Raw genomic sequence first — 16,821 nt, forward strand, 5'->3', positions numbered from 1 at the left:
CACACCTCAGTGTGGTCACCAGGATAACCAAAGATGTCAAGTGATATTGGTGCAGGCTTTATTTATGTGCACCAATTTATTTGCATGCCTCTCACAACATACAATCTGCTGGGTCGAGCTACACACCACTGCCTGCCTTTTGGAGTTTAGCAGCCATCACCATGTTGTGTTGTAGAGCATTTGTTCCCCTGTGTAAGCAGCCACACACTCAGCAGACCTCAGCCCCAGCCTCTCTCACTTCTTCCCTGCCGGCCCATTCACCCACCTGACGCTGCTTCTGTGGGTTTTCTATGCACATAAATGGAATCTGGAAACCTGTGGGACTGAGTGGGTGGCCTGTAGATGGTTAAGCCATGACTCAGGCTTGGATATTGTCTTACTTTGCTAATTCATTCAACAGTAGATGGACACTTCTGAGTGTTGTGAATAAAACTGCCACAAATATAAAATGCGGCAGCCTTTTCACACTTGCTACTGCTCAGTCACACGCTGGTTATTAGAGTACTGCAGTCTAATACAAGGACATAACATTTTCAGTTTTGTGTGTTTTACATACATTCGCATAGAAGCATCAGGTGCCTCCCCAAGCACAGTTCACTTTGTTTTTGCGAGCCTTTCATTGATTTAGCTAGGTTTGCTGGCCAGGGAGCCCCAGGGGTACTTGTGTTTCTGATATCCAGCACTGGGATTACAGGGACATGTCTCCCTCCATGCCTGGTGCTGGGAAGCCAAATGCAGGTTTTCAAGTTTGCATGGCAAACACTCTACCATCTCTCCAGTTCCCTAACTTTTGCTTAAAGCTGTCTTTTTATTTATTCAGACTTTAAAGATGCTAATAAATTCTCCTGCATAATGATTCAACATTCAGAATGTCAGTTCAGTATTCTTAGACACCCAAAGGTGTCAGTATAGCTGCCAAAGGACTGCACATGCTCCTTCTAGATAGGCACACCACTCAGCACTACAGGCAGCCCAAGTGCTCTTTCTAATGTCATGCCCCTCTGCCTGCCTTTCTTCAGTGGCAGTCACAGCCTATAGGGAGGCTCCAATGTCTCACCTGTCTCCGGTCAGCCTGCAGCGGAGGTGGAGGGGGCCGAGCGCAGTCCCGGTAGAGCATCCTGAGCCTCTCGCACTGCACCTCTACAACTGCAAGCCGCTCTCCTGTGGAGAGACACAGCAAACCATGGAACAGCTTCCAGGGGTGGCACCAAAACAACGCCATTACACACAGAGACCACTTACATCCTACAAGAGGAAATACCCCGAGCCTCCTGTCCCTCACAAAGCTCAACAGCCAGGCTTGCTGGGTAATGAGCCTGGAGTAAAGTGGCCTGGACTTGGTGTTCCCCATGGCCTCCAAGTGCAGTCGCAGAGCGCTGGGCCGCTTAGGCTCCCCAGGGTTGTGAAGATGACACTGTGTAACTTAAGCAAAGCCCACACACAAGCCTCAGGCATGAGACAAACACTTAGCAAATGATGCTTATGTTTCTCATCACATGAAAAATGGAGCCCCACTCTCTTATGTTATTTTTTTAAAATAAGGCTTTTGTGTATAGCTAAAGCTGGCCTGAAACTTCCAATTTAGCTCTGACTGGCCTGGAATTTCTGATCCTCCTGCCCCAAACTCCAAAGTTTGGGCAGGATTGCTGGCATGCCCCACTCATGCCAGGTGAAGGCCATTATATTTAAAATCTAATCTGATTTTAAATATTAACATTGGCTGGGCATGTGGCACTGCCTTTAATCATAGCATTTAGGCAGGTAGATCCAAGTATGAGGCCATCCTGGTCTAAATCAAAAGTTCCAGGCCTGCTGCAGTTACATAGTTAAGACTAAAAACCATAAAAACAAACAAAAATCCACAAACTTCTTTTTTTTTTTTTTTGGTTTTTTTTTTTTTTTTTGGATTTTGGATTTTGGATTTTGGTTTTTTCAAGACAGGGTTTCTCTGTATAGCCCTGGCTGTCCTGAAACTCACTCTACAAACCAGGCTGGCCTCGAACTCAGAAATCCACCTGCCTCTGCCTCTCAGAGTGCTGGGATTAAAGGCGTGCGCCACCACCGCCTGGCCACAAACTTCTTAAATGCAGGCTATTATGAAGGACACCAATACAAAGCCTGCTCTTAGAATCCAAATGTTCCCAACCCATAGCCAGAATGCAACACCATCAATGAATTCACAAGAACGTGGAAAAGCCGTCGGGCATGGCCCTGGTCCTCACTCAAGAACACTGCTTTCCTGGAAAGCAGAGGCTGAAGGCCCTGTGTGGGGCAGCTGGGAGGGGCACTGTCTCTCAGGCTCAGCATGTGATGAATGGACAATTCCACCAGATGCGGCACAATGGCTCACTGGCACTCACCCGCACTGCATTCCTGGGCTACGAGGTTCAGGACTTCCACAGCTGCTGGACACTGCTGGATGAATTCTTCACAAAACAGGCTGTCTTCTAAAAGCTGTGCCATGACCAGGCATGCTCTTAATGTTAAAAGATTCACAATATTTCAGGGTCATCAATGTTCATTCTTAAAGACATCAACTGTGAAAACACTCCAATCACAATTGTCATTTATACTTCTTATTCATTTCACAGCAGACTGGCTTTGAAATACATAGCTGGCCCTCCATACCTGTGGGGGGTCTGGACCTATGGATCTGACCATCCAAACTGGAAATGCTTGGAAACAACTTCTCTGACCCTGAGTGTGCATGGACAGTCCCTACTGGCCGCTGTCCCCAACAGTGCTACTGGCACTGTTTCCCTTCTGCAGCATCGGCACTGCACAAGGAAGCCCGGACACCTGACCGTCCTGGAGGACTGCGCGGGCTCCACAGCTGGGCTAGACCATCCCACACAAGGGTGTGAGCAGCCGCTGGGTTTGTATTTGAGGATGGCTCTGTGACCACTCCCCACAGACACCAGAAAATGTCCAAGACGCCTTTTGCCCCATCACTGCTGCAATGCAGTTTCTACTACAAGACACAAAGTACTGGGTGACCAGTCGTCAAAGCTCTGCCTCTCTGTGCCTTGTGAGCATTGAGAGCTATAGAAGGGCAGGCTCAGAGACAGAAAATCTCTACCTGGCTTCTCTCATGTAGGTCAGCACACATCTGAAAAGTTTCTGCACAAGAACCCTGTTCCTCTTGTTTAGTGCAGAGTGAAGGTATTTGTAGGCAGACATCTCCTCTCTGACACTGCCCTGAGAGTTTTCCCTTATTTTCCTGTGACTAAGTTGAAGAGCGATGGAACTGAGTCATTGGAAAAAGTGGCCTACATGGCAGGCACAGGCAGGGCTCACTTGGCAGCGGGCTCTCCCAGGTGAATGTGCGGCTCAGCCTGCCGTGCGCTACAGTACTAGGGTTGCAATCAGAGGTGCAGGAACTGGGAACACAAGCTGTGGTAGGTGGCGCGTCACTACAGACCCTCTAAGGCCAGGCCACTGACCTGGTTCTGATTTCAGCCAGAAGCCGGACGACTGCCATGACAGGGGCCGAGCCATCTCCTGTCGCAGGAAGAGAGGTGTGGATAGAGAGGCTTCCTTCCTGAGGCAGCAGCATGGACTGTACTGCCTGGACTACCTTCTCAGTAATGGACAGCTTGTGAAGAGGCAGTGCCTGCGGCAGAAGGGCAGGCCAAGGCAGAGGCACAGGAAACAGTATGATCAGAATGTGATCAAAACTGCCACAGGAAATCAGAAACCAGATCAAAGCAACCAAAAATATCACACTGTGGAATATTCCCAGCTAATATCTAGATGAAAAATTTCCTACCCGTGTTACTGTGAAATCCATTACAGCTGGTATCTCAGGTGAAAGTGAAGCCCCTCACTTCTCTATAGCCTTTGCCCACCCACAGCAACAGTCAACACCTACACAGGTGCTTGACCAAGCAACGCCTTACCTCTGACCTTGGAACACAAAGTCTAGACAAAGGAATAGTCAGCGTGTCTGCGGCTTGCGATGTCCGTCGGCAGTCTACAGGAGGGAATCTGACCGTAGCTATACCTTCCTGTTCATTGATAGAAGCCACAATTCCGATGCTTCCGGATATTCCTCTACCTAAAACCTGGTGACAGGGATTATTAGTACCACCTGCCAGGGTCAAGCGAGCACAGCTATCTAACAGGACAAGAGGGAGGGCTTTGCAGCTGTCATATCTGAGCTATAGTAATCACTGATTCTGATGTGGAGCCAAGCCAAAGACATGATCAAGATCACAAGCCCAGGGGCTAGAGAGATGGCTCAGCGGTTATGAGCACTGACTGCTCTTCCAGAGGATGCTGGGTCCAATTTCCAGCATCCACATGATGGCTTACAACCATCTGTAATGGGATCCGACGCCCTCTTCTGGTGTTGTCAGAGAGAGCAACACTGTGCTCACATACATAAAAGTATATCTTTGGAAAAAAAAAGATCACAAGCTCACAACCTCCCAGCAATGAGATATGCTATCATCTCAAGCTTTCAGCATTAACAAAACCCTAGGACATGAGCCCCATAGGTAACATCAGACAGCACTCGCTGCCTTAGCATTTGAGCAACGTATAGAACAATGTCGATTCCGGAGGTTTTGAGTTTTATCGTGAAGGAACAAGGCTTGCTGCCCTCCTGGGTGAGTGATAACTGAAGAGCACTGGCTAGCTGTGGTGAGCGTTTGGGGAGGGCAACAATAACGCCTGGGGAAAGCAACGGTGGGTACCTGGACCTCAGAGCCTGTCTTGATTGTCTCCTTAAAGCCTCCAAGTGCACAGAGTGCAGCAACTGCCTGGCGTGCAATCCTCTGAAGCTTGGCGAGTTTCCTGCCACTGCTGCTTCCATTTTCCAGGATGCTTTCTGCATACTTCCCTAGTTGTGGAATGTACATCAATGCTCGAGACAGAACCTGTGTGTAAGGAGGAGGATGGTAGGGCCTGCAGAGACAGCTCAGTAGCTAAGAGCAGTTGCTCTCACAGAAGATCTGGGTTTGGTTCCCAGCACCCACATGATGGTTCACAATCATCTGTAACTCTAGTTCCAGAGGGTCTGACAATCTCTTTTGACTTCCATAAGCATCAGGTATGCACATGGTACACATACATATATGTAGGCAAAACAGTCACACATAAGATAAATCTTAAAAAGAGAGTAGGAGAAAAGGGGGGGGCAGGCATTGGGAGTTAAAGCACTGGCAATTGGCTATTGATCCTAAGACTAATGAAATGACTGACGGTGCCCTGGGGCCCAGCTATCACAGGAATTCTGGATATAGAAGAGACAAAAACTACCAGCTGTAGCCAGTGATGTTCTACCCATAGATAGCACTGCATCAGACAGAACTAGCAGTATACAACTTTATAATATGGGAGAAGCTATCACTGTATTACCAACCAATTAAAATCCAGCAGTCATTCACCTGAGGGAAACCATCCCCACTGTCTGCATTCCAGTGTTCAGCTCCAGAGCATGCTTCAGGCACTAGCCTGAGGAGTGGCCATAGAAAGGGGAAGTGGTTATTTCAGAGCTGCGGTTCAGGCACCTAGACCATTGTGTGACAGATCGGTGCAAGACAGAGCAGTGTGAATTGCAGAGGCCTCCCTAGCACTGCCAACAGACTGAACATGGCCAATAAATCAAGAAACATAACATCATATCATCAGTACCAGTCTGAGGCAAACAAAAAGAAGCAAGGGCTGTCTTGTCTCTCGGAAGTGTGGTCCTGACTCTGCAAAATCAGACCCAGCAGGGCAGGGGAGACTCCAGGAGTGTAGCTATGTCTGAGTTGGTAATGCTCTCTCCTGGATGGCTCTGTCTGTGAATGACTATAGTGCTGTTTTATTCTTGCTCCCGTGGCTGAGCAGCAGCCCCACGCTAACCTTTTCTGCCGTTGTGGTCCATATTTGAGCAGCATTAGATTCTGGCGCCATGAGCAGGCTATGAAGCAAGGCAATCACTTCCGCAGCCATGCTGTTTGCCACATGCCCACTGATGAAGGGTCTCACGGGGTCAGTTCTGCAAGTGTGAACACAGAAACCTTTCAATGCTCAGTGATGGTTAGAAGTACAGAAAAAGGCTGGGCATGGTGGCACACGCCTGTAATACCAGCACTTGGGGAGACAGGTGGCTCTTCGAGGCCAGCTTGGTGTACACAGTGAATTTCGGGACAGGGCTACACAGAGAAACTGTGTGTGTGTGTGTGTGTGTGTGTGTGTGTGTGTGTGTGTGTAGGGTTACTGAACAGTGGTCTCAGAGTTAATGTAGGATGGAAAGATTTCTTGTTTACACACGATGAAGGGCTTGCACATGACAAACAGAACTTGTTGACTGACAGATGGCAATTTGAACACCAGGAAGAAACCACTTCTTGAATTTTATTTTTGTGTGTGGTATGTAAAGAATCCTCTGTGCTATGATCTAAGTATCACTTGTTTCCCAAGGGTCCACAGTGATTCATGTGTGGTTCCAGGGTGGTGCTAATGGGAGGCAGTAAGACCTATGGGAGGTTGGAGGTCCGTGGATGGCTGGGGACTTGGCCTGGCAAGGGCTAGTTTCAGCAGGGCTATATAAAAGCCTGAGTCGGCTCCTCTGGCTCTCCTTGGCTCCCACATAGACATGTGAACATTTTGCCCGTGCACAGGATGATCCGTCATGGCATGACACAATGAAGAACCGGGACAGTGCCAGGCCCTGACCCTCCAACCAAATCTAAATAGGCCAGGAGATGCTGACTCACACACCCAGAACACACAGAAACCTTGAGGATCAAAGAAAGTCCCAGTCTGCAGCTGTCACTGCCTGCAGGCCCACAATGGCGTAGCCCCTGGGTAAGAGACTGGGAAAGAAGCACTGTGTGCAAGCAGCTCACTGACCACCAGGCTCCGTCAGCTGCCATGTTCACCTGGCTGGGAGCAACTCCCTGGGCTCCCACTCGGCCTCAGCACTGCCTCTTTGGCCTCCCCTGGGGCAGCCTCGACAGCACTGAGTAGTTCTTGCCCCTTCTCATTTTCAGCAGGTCATGGGATGGTATAGAGTCAAACTACGAACAAACTACTCTGCAGGGTGTCTGGAAGAGCCCCGCCAGAGGAGCACCCGAGAGACCCACCTGGCCAGTTCCGAGTTCCTTTCTCGGCAGATGGAGGTTTGGGCAGTTTTCTTCTTGTCACCTGTGGACAGCCCACTCACGGTCTCTGGGTTGACGGACTCCACGGGTGGCCCCACACTGACAATGAGGCCCGACTGTGCCCACTTGGTTGCTTTCCTGAGGGCAGCTGAGGCCTCTTCTGTGATCACTTCACAGCAGCCACCCTGGGTTTGGGATGAAGACACCGGCATTGCTCATTCATTCCTCCCAGCTCAGATTCTCTCAGATCTCTTCCCCACCACCACAAACACAAAACATGCACACAGTACAATTTCCGTGCCCTCTGAATCCTGTAGATTTCATCCTTGTAAATGGCGACTTTTGTGATTACAGAATCCTACTCTATACACATCACAATCTGGTGAACTGGTTTTAGACTTTGCTTCTAGATGCCTGGCAACTCATTGTTAAAGTGTGTTAATGTCTCTAGCGATCCCTTATTTTTAGATACTAAGATTTCACATAAATCTGAAGAACATGCTGTGACCTCACTCTGTCGCCCTGGCTAGCCAGGAACTCTGAGCTCACCCATGTCTGCCTGAGTGCTGGGAAGAAGGCACACCCCACTGTGTGTCTCACCCCTGGATGTGCATTCACCCAGGCTTGACACTAATGAGAATTACCACCTCTCATAACAATACCTGACTTAAAATTCAGGTTTAAAAAGTTGTTCATCACTGCTGCTTTAATTTAAAAAGTTGTTCATCACTGCTGCTCATTAATTTCCTTTAATGAGTTGTGAATATGGACATATTTTATATCTTTATGATCATCTGTCTATAATTCCTTTTGTCTGGTTTTTAAGAGTCTCATATGTGCCAGGTTAGTTTCAGACTTGGGATATAGTGATGGAAACCTTGACTTCTGACCCTCTTGCCTCCTTAAGCTCTCAAATACTGGGGTCACGGGTGCACCACCACTCCTGGCTTGCAAATGCTGGGGAGCTCTGCCAACCGAGCCACCCTCAGGCCCCAGGATTCTGGAGTGTTCTTCTCTTAGCAACCTTTCACCCTTCCAATTTCCAAACTCAAATTTTAAGACTATAAACCTTTCTTTAGAGGGCTAAGGAAAAGAATGTAGGCGGAGTCTAAGAGTCTTTTATGAGGAATGAAGCTCCGTGGCAGAGTGCTCACCGAGCATGACTAAGGCTGGGGCTCAGTCCCAGCACTGCATACGCCAGGCCTGCATCTGTAATCCCAGCTCAGGGGAAGCAGAGGCAGTGGGATCAGAATTTGGAAATCATTCAAATCTGAGCTGACATCTAACTTACCTTATTTATAAGGTAATTTATATCTCAAATTGAACTTCAGCTGGTACTACAGGCCAAGCTAACAAATCCAACCGTATCAATTTTTAAAAAAGCAATTTCTTAAAAACAAAAACAAAATCAAGCCCTCTGACTTCCTCTGGAGGTCCCAGAGTGCGGCAAAGGCACTGGTGTCAGTTCCCCCGTGTGGTTACCTTGGTCATGTCTCGGTCCATCTTCACAACTTTCTCCATGTTGGCACCGGTGCCGAGTCGAAAGGGCCGTCCTTCTGAGCTACTGTAGAAGGAAGGCAGAGAAGGTGAGCCACTGCAGGGGAGTGTGACAGGAGGCCTGCGTCACACAGGAACCAAACCATGTGCAGGCCTGGTTTAGCACTGAAACCAGCTTTAGTGTGTACATGTGCGCATGCACCGCAGCATGGATGTAGACATCCGAGGGCAACTCAAAGGAGTTGGTTCTCTCCTTCCACCAAGTAGGTTCTGGAGATAAAACTCAAGTCACCAGCCTAGTGGCAATGAGTTTTATTGCCGAGCCATCTTGCTGGATCTAAAAGTAGCATTTAAATCTATACTCTCCCTTTTAAAAAAACAAAACAAAACTTTTTTCGTAATTATAGACATTTTAGGACCCAAAACAAACTCTGATGTTTTCTTAAATGATTTTAGTTTATTTATTTTAATGTGCATTGGTGTTTTGCCTGCATGCATGCATGTGTGAGGTGGTCAGATCCCTTAGAACTAGAGTTACAGACAGCTGTTAGCTGCCTTTTGGGTGCTGGGAATTGAACTATGGTTCTATGGAAGCACAGCCCAGGCTCTTAACCACTGAGCCATCTCTCCAGCCCCATGAAGTCTGTTTGTAGGATTCTGACATTAGCACTCAGGAGGCAGAGGCAGGCGGATCTCTGTGAGTTTGAAGCTAGCCTGGTCTACAGAGTGAGTTCTAGGACAGCAAAGGCTACACAGAGAAACCCTGTCTTGGAAAACAAAACAAAAGAATTGTGATATTAAAGTCCTACATGGAAATGAAGCACAAACAAAAGAGCAGGGCAAACATGCCCTGAAGGCAGCTGTGGCTGGGCCTGGCACACAGGAGGCAGGCACTCTGAACACTGTACCTGTCTGCCAGGAGGCTCAACAGCAGCATACATGCAGGGTCAGCGGGGAAGGCCTGGCTTTCCATCCTAATAATCCAGTGCCCTCTCCTCAGAACGAGTGTCAACATATCAGTGCTGCAGTGGCTTGTATAGCCACTTGGCTTTTGGGGAGTGCTTCATCTGAACACTTACCTTACCACGCTCAGATGAGGCTACCCGCTTTCACATGCCATTGTGGCAAACAAGGGACCCACCCAGTGAGGATGAATTCACACATCACTGGTCTGCTGTCTAAGTGCCCCTGGGCTATACAGCAGGCCTCCTCACTTCCTTGTAAGGAGAGGGTGGTATCGCTGAATTTGCAGAGGGCTGCAGTGTCAACACCTGAAGAACTGACAGCGAGAGTCACTGTAGACCTCATAGGACACAAGAGGCTCACCACTTGCTTGAGCCCTCTGCTGGCTCACATCAGGGTTCTAGAGGCCCAGGCCTGCAGTCAGGAGGGACAGACTCTGCCTACTTGGATTGTCAAGAATACTGAGGCAGTCACCACAGCACAGGGTCAGCACAGTGCCTGTGACACGGGTGGCCTCTGATGTCATGCAGCAATCATAGTCATTGCAATCACCTTAGCAACGGCTGGAGGACCTCATGGGAGGACTGGTCTTCCCGCTTGTGGATAAATATGGAGAGCTTGCCATCCACGGCTTCACTCTCTTCTCCAGGATCTTTGTCTCCTTTTAAGGAATTCTTGGGACTGGTTTTTGTTAATGTGGTGTCAGGTTCCGAAGCAGTTGGAGAGAGAACCGTCTGACATCCTTAAAGCAAAAATCAGGGCCCATTCAGAAACATTGCAGAGCTGTTTATGGACCCCTCACTTCCCCCGTTCCTGCCTCTCTCCTTTATCACACAACACACAGGCACATCTGGGGCCTGGCCACAAGCAGGACTCAATCCCCAGGCTACCCTGATGGACAGGCTCTCCTCACCTGGGACCACATAGTCTGCCAGCTTGGCTAAGAGCAGAGAAGCGATCTTGGAAGCAGGGTCACTGGGGTCCTCCTGCTCACTGTTCAGGGAGGGCACAGAGTAGCTCCAGGGTGGGAGCTCTACATTCCCACAGTCCTCTACGCTCATCAAAGGCAGAGCAGCCCGGCACAACTGAAGAATGATCAACACCAGCTTTGGGGATGGACGCTGGTCCAGTAGTAGAGAGAGGAGCTTAGAAACACAGGCTGGCTGGCTCAAGATGGCCTTCCCTATGTGGCTCCTGAAAGATGGGGAAGAAAAGGGCTGTGATGAGGTCACTGCAGACGTCAGAAGTAAGTGTTCTCTAGGTGAAACTGGACAAACATTGAGCTGAGACCTTAGAAGGAAGACATGGACTTGACACTCTGTGTGCAGGGAATGATGATCTGGAGCAAGTAGTTAGTAAGTGCTCATAAAACTGACCAGTAACACCCGAGAAGGACGGTTTCCTCATCCTCTCTGACGTCTGGTAGATCAAGCTCACATGTTCACAGTGTTTCAAAGAGTACAAAAGCTAGAACTCCAAACTAGGAGCTTTGCAATTCCTTGCCTGTGTCCTCAAAACATGTGTGTCAAGAGCAAAGCTGTCACGCAGTGCTACAACCCCCATGTGGGTGACTTGCCACAGCCAAACCTATTGAGCCAGCCAAAGCCAAAGAACACAATGTCATGTACATGACATGGGAATGTGGGGTAATTCAGCCCACAGAGAATCATTCTTGTTTAAAGATACAGTGCAAAAGAACAAAGTAATTACAGGTCCTGCCCATCTGACTCTGAGTGTGTAGGGTTGAGAATGGAACGGCTGGGGTTCTGTGCACATCAGATAGTACTCCACCCACCAGCCTGACTGATTCACTACATCACTCTGAGGTAGCTGACATTTGGGTTTGAATGCAAGCGTGGTGGAGTGCTTGCAAGGCCAGCAGCTGATGCCATCGAGGGCAAACAGCAGTGCACTGACCCTCTAAATAATCCTCACATCCTCAGGCTTTAGACTCTGCTACAGTGACTTTATTCTCTACAATTCTTCTTGAAGCACCAGTGTGTTAAGAGGTTTAGGAACTTAGATGTTCCAAAAAGCAACAGAAGCAAAAGTTATTCCCAACACTGGGGAAAACACGTTGCTCTCTAGCTCCACAGGCCTTCCGTACCTGGAGAGGTCATTGAGAAGGCTCAGGACATCCTGCAGGGCATCGTTCCCAGCAGCCTGGTTGCCACAGCACTCAGTTGCTCGGGCCAGGTGGTTGGTGAGGAGACTGGACACCTGCCGGGCCAGCCCTGAGTGCACAGCCTCTGTGGAGCCACCTTCAAAGTTGAGAGAGGAAAGGAAAGGCAGTGAGTGCCTTGGAAAGCACACCACCCTGTGGGCACGGCGAAATCTCCCTCTCCCTCTCCCGTCATTAAAGCGTCCTATGGACACATTTGATCTTACTCAGTGTTCCACTAACCAGCCAGTCTCATTAGACAATATCTACACATAAACATCAAGTGCTGAGAGGAGGCCTTCTCCTGAAAATGAATTACAATTAACTCACATATAATAGAGGGATAACACCAGTTTCTATGTTCGCCCTAGTTTTACTTCCTAAGTATCCTTTGTAAAGGTCACAGCATGTCTTGAGTTCCCCATGCATGTGTGGAACCTGAGCCTATACAGGCTGTGTTCCGCTCTTCAGTCCTCTTGCTCACATCCCCACATCCGTCCCCCAGGAGCTTTGCTGATGTCCAGCCCAGCCAGTCCATTCCACAGCATGCAGTGGGCGCCGCATTGTGTCCCACAGCATACAGTGGGTGCCACGTTGTGCCCTGGCTCCTGCCACACCACCATTATCTCCTCACCAGTTTTCTTGGTCAGACCACAGTTATTTTTTAAAAACATGTATTTTAGCTGGGCAGTGGTGGCGCACGCCTGTAATCCCAGCACTTTGGGAGGCAGAGGCAGGCGGATTTCTGAGTTCGAGGCCAGCCTGGTCTACAGAGTGAGTTCCAGGACATCCAGGGCTACACAGAGAAACCTTGTCTCGGAAAAAAAAACCAAATCCAAAAAATCAAAAAAAAAAAAAAAAAAAAGCCAAAAAACAAAAAACATGTATTTTATTATTTTAACTTATGTGTGTGAGTGCATGTATGTACATGTGTGTGCAGATGTTAAAACAGGCCAGTGAGATCCACTGAAGCTGAAGTTACAGTGGTTGTGAGTTGCTGATATAGTTGCTGGGAACTGCACTCTGTCCTCTGAAGGAGCAGCAAGCACTTTTAACTACTGAATCAACTTTCTAGCCCCCAGACCGCAGTCCTTAAAGGAACACTGGCTTAATTCTTCTTTCAGTGTACCCACATCCATACATATATACACAAATGAATGAGAACCACACATATGCATACACGCACATAAATATATCTAACAAATATTATGGCATGGTGGCACACAGGCTTAATCCTCTTCTGTGTGTTTTATAGTGTAAACAGGCTATTTAGACATTAGAGCACAAATTGAGGGTTTGCAGATTGGCTCAGTGGGAAATCACGCTGACTGGCAAGCCCAGCAACCTGAGGTCAATCTCTGAGAGCCAAGTGATGAACGGAAAGAACCAACACCTGCAAGCTGTGCCTGGCTTCCACAGTGTGCCCACATCCATACATATACACAAACGAATGAGAACCACACATGTGCATACACACGTAAATATATCTGACAAATATTATGGCATGGTGGCACACAGGATTAATCCCAGCACTCACAAGGCAGAAGCAAGTGGAACTCTATGAGCTCAAGGATAATTTGGTCTGTAGAAAAGTCCAGAATAGCCAGGACTATGTAGTGAGACGTTTGCTGACTAAACACAAACAAAAACAAAAGCAAAGTATGCCTACAGATTGTGAGTCCAACTTTCTAGTTAACTTAAAAAAATTAAGTATGGTGATAATGCACACCTCTAATCCCAGCACTTGAGAGGCAGAGGGAGGTGGATCTCTGAGTTCGAGGCCAACCTGGTCTACAGAGTGAGTTCAAGCATAGCCAGGGCTACACAGAGAAACCCTGTCTTAAAAAGTCAAATAAAGTAAATAAAAATGACAAAACTAACTATCCGACTATCTCCCCTGCATGTATGTATGTTGTATGTATGTGTATCATGTGTGTGCCTGGTGTCCATGGAGGGGAGATGAGGCTTTCAGGTGCCCTTGGACTGGAGTTACATATACAGTGAGTCAAAATGTGGGTGCTGGGAATCAAACCTGGGTCCTCTGCAAGAACAAAAAGTACTCTTAGCCACTAAGTCAACTCTTGAATCCTTTAGGTAACTTTTAAATTTGGACTGCCCACTGAAAATAGAATTTGAGGTCTGGGGAAATGGCTCAGCGGTTAAGAGCATTGACTGCTCTTCCAAAGGTCCTGAGTTCAAATCTCAGCAACCACATGGTGGCTCACAACCATCCATAAAGAGATCTGATGCCCTCTTCTGGGACATCTGAAGACGGCTACAGTGTACTTACATATAATAATAAATAAATCTTAAAAAAAAAAAAAGAAAATATAATTTGAAAACATCCTCTTTAAAATACAAAGGCACAATTATTTCCCAGAAATATTTACATGGAGACTGTCAGTGCCATAGGAACATTTATATGGAAATGATCTTGCATCCCTACAGGGCAGGATGTTGTCTGGACCACAGGGTAGTTGTGAGTTTTTACAGAGTCTCGTGAACTCACCAGCCTGGAAAGGCCACCTGATTAATAGTTTAACAAAGACCTTGCCTCACACCCTCACACCCTCGCACCCTCACACCCTCGCACCCTCGCACCCTCACACCCTCACACCCTTACACCCTCACACCCTCACACCCACGGGAGCAGACAGGGAGCAGAAGGCTGCCTACCTTCTTCTTTTTCCCACTCCACACAGCGGTTCGCCAACACCTGGAAGGCAGCCCAGGCCATGGTGGCCACCTTCTGCTTCTTGGTCTGCTTCTCACTGGAGCTGGACTCGGTCTGACTGCTCAGGCTGCAGAGTCGATCCATGAGCTGCACAAGGCCACTTCGCACCAGGCACTTCTCTTCACTCCTGGAGAAGGGCAGAGAAGGGATGGACCACACCCACAGCCTTTTTCAAGGTTCAGGATGTCTCAGGGTATCAGGGATGGTTTTTGTTAAGGGTGCTGCCATGTGGGATCACCCAGGCCGCTTTTCCTGTCATGGTGATATCCTTAAAGACAGGCATTGTGACCAGATTTGTTAACACAATAGCAGCCCAGAAGTTGAGGAGTCATCTCAGTAACAGACCAAATAATAATTTATTTTCAATACATTTATCATGTGTTTCATCTCCATGTTTATCCGTGCACCCTGTGTGTCTGCTGCCTTTAGAGGACATGGAATTGGTGTCACAGACAATTGTGAGCCACCATATGGGTGCCTCAAACTATGCCTGGGTCCTCTGGAAGAGCAGCCAGCACTCTAAACAACTGAGCCTCCCCCACACTTGCCACTCTAGTAGTAATTATGTTATTATAAGAGCATTCAAAGAATGAGTCCACAAATACTTAACAGTTCCAAGCTACTAATTACGTGATCCAAGAAATAAAAGAATTGTGCCAAGACACAAGATTCTTGCCAGATATGTCTTTTTCTTCCCTGACCCTCCAAGTCTACGGAGTGTAATGTAACCCTGGTGGCAATGTTTGGTGACGTAGCAACTCAGCTAAGAATGCTAGATTCCTGATAGTAGGGCAAATGCTTTAGGAGGTTTTTAACAAATAAATTCAATTTTAAGATTTTGTTCTTATTTATGTGCATGTTTGGGTGGAGTGTGGTGTATACTACATGTGTGTGGAGCCTGTGCACACAAGAATCCCCTGTAGCTAGGAACTGAACTCATACCCTCTTCAATAGCAGCATGTGCTCCTAACTGTTCAGACAGCTATTTAGCTCCCCAAATCCAATTTTATAAGTTAAAAAAAGATGAAACATAACAAAAAAGTTGCCTTCTACTTATTTGGCCACCTTGGACAGGTCACACTCACCTGGTGTAAGGTATGGTACACAGGAGCCCAATGCTGTTCGCACACGCAATAGGGTACCGAGCACACAGAGACACAACAGAGGTCATGGTCTCGCCGAAGGCTTCTTGGACCTGCTCCACCATCCCACCACAGGTGAGCTCTTCAATTCTGTGAGACAAAATCAAATTGAGGTTTCCCAAAGACATCAATGCTAAAGGACGATAATGAGGGAAGCGCATCAACCCTTCTGAGAAGCTGAGCTAAGGTGCAGATCGCCAAGCTCAGTGTCAAAGGCTGCGGGGAACAGAGTGAAGAGAAGGGCTGGTTCCCAGGGCTCTGTCCAACAGGATGCCCACAATAAACCAAACCAAAACCCAGCAACAACAACAACAACAACATCATCAAAAAAACCCTAGGCAATCTTGGTTAGGTAAAGATAGACGTTAAACAGGGCTCTCCGCTGCAGGGTTTTCAGAACCTTTGATGACGCTAAGACACACGACAATTGTAAGAGTAGGAAACGGTTACTCGTTTCCCAAATGTATTTGATAATAAACCAATTATTTGCCTGTCATATCCTGTGCAGCACTGAGAAGGAAGCCTAGACAGATTAGCTGAGAGGCTCCATCAAGGTCATGCTGCAGGTATTGGAGGATGAGGTGGGGGTTGGGAAACGGTCCGTTCCCAGTGTAAAGACACAGCATGGGCTGAGTCTATCTCATTTAGTATTAATCGAGAGCTGAAATTATCAAATTTACCTACAATGATTTGTAATATAATTGCATTTATAAACACAATGTTGAGTTTAAAAATAGGAAACTAGGGACCAGAGAGATGGCTTGGTGGGTAAATTCCTATTTCAAAAGTCTAACAACCAGAGTGCGAGCCCTGGGATGTAAGTCTAAAACACCGGATATGGAGGCATCTTCAACAAGAATATTCCTGCGGGTGCATGGGAGGCAGTGGCAGAACTGGCCTGAAGCTTGCAGGTCAGCAAGCCTGAGGGACATACCGCAGAGACAGAGGCGAAAATAGACCCTGCCTCACCAGGATAGAATGAAAGAACCGAGTCTCAAAACAATCCTGTAACATAAGCCATGGCGTCTCTCTGTGTGCCCACCTGCAGACATGCACATACGCAAATGCAACTGAGTGCTCTAGCTAATGAGCACAGGCGGTGTCACAGGGACTGCTGGCTCTAAACACAGTGACCTCGTCCACTGTGATGGGCAAAAGCCAGGGAGGAGCCACCCTGGACTGAAGCAAGACCTAAAATCCTGTCTTTAGAGCCTCAGCCATTCTGGAGTT

General features: G+C 47.8%; 1 protein-coding gene across 8 annotated transcripts in view; it reads right to left on the bottom strand.

Annotated features, from left to right (window-relative positions):
* Positions 1 to 16,821, bottom strand: part of Hectd4 (HECT domain E3 ubiquitin protein ligase 4) — a 154,624-nt gene that overhangs the window by 44,664 nt on the left and 93,139 nt on the right. For all 8 annotated transcript variants that reach the window (XM_052167566.1, XM_052167565.1, XM_052167561.1 and 5 more), the window contains exons 33-45: positions 15,535 to 15,681; positions 14,392 to 14,576; positions 11,662 to 11,815; positions 10,468 to 10,748; positions 10,107 to 10,296; positions 8,577 to 8,658; positions 7,077 to 7,279; positions 5,851 to 5,986; positions 4,698 to 4,880; positions 3,900 to 4,064; positions 3,444 to 3,613; positions 2,361 to 2,476; positions 1,058 to 1,161 (exon numbers count right to left, since the gene is read on the bottom strand). In XM_052167566.1, the coding sequence (XP_052023526.1) occupies positions 1,058 to 1,161; positions 2,361 to 2,476; positions 3,444 to 3,613; positions 3,900 to 4,064; positions 4,698 to 4,880; positions 5,851 to 5,986; positions 7,077 to 7,279; positions 8,577 to 8,658; positions 10,107 to 10,296; positions 10,468 to 10,748; positions 11,662 to 11,815; positions 14,392 to 14,576; positions 15,535 to 15,681 (2,116 nt within the window). The remainder of the gene's footprint in view (positions 1 to 1,057; positions 1,162 to 2,360; positions 2,477 to 3,443; positions 3,614 to 3,899; positions 4,065 to 4,697; positions 4,881 to 5,850; positions 5,987 to 7,076; positions 7,280 to 8,576; positions 8,659 to 10,106; positions 10,297 to 10,467; positions 10,749 to 11,661; positions 11,816 to 14,391; positions 14,577 to 15,534; positions 15,682 to 16,821) is intronic.

Source organism: Apodemus sylvaticus, chromosome 22 (genome assembly GCF_947179515.1).
Source record: "Apodemus sylvaticus chromosome 22, mApoSyl1.1, whole genome shotgun sequence".
NCBI classification, from domain to species: domain Eukaryota; kingdom Metazoa; phylum Chordata; class Mammalia; order Rodentia; family Muridae; genus Apodemus; species Apodemus sylvaticus.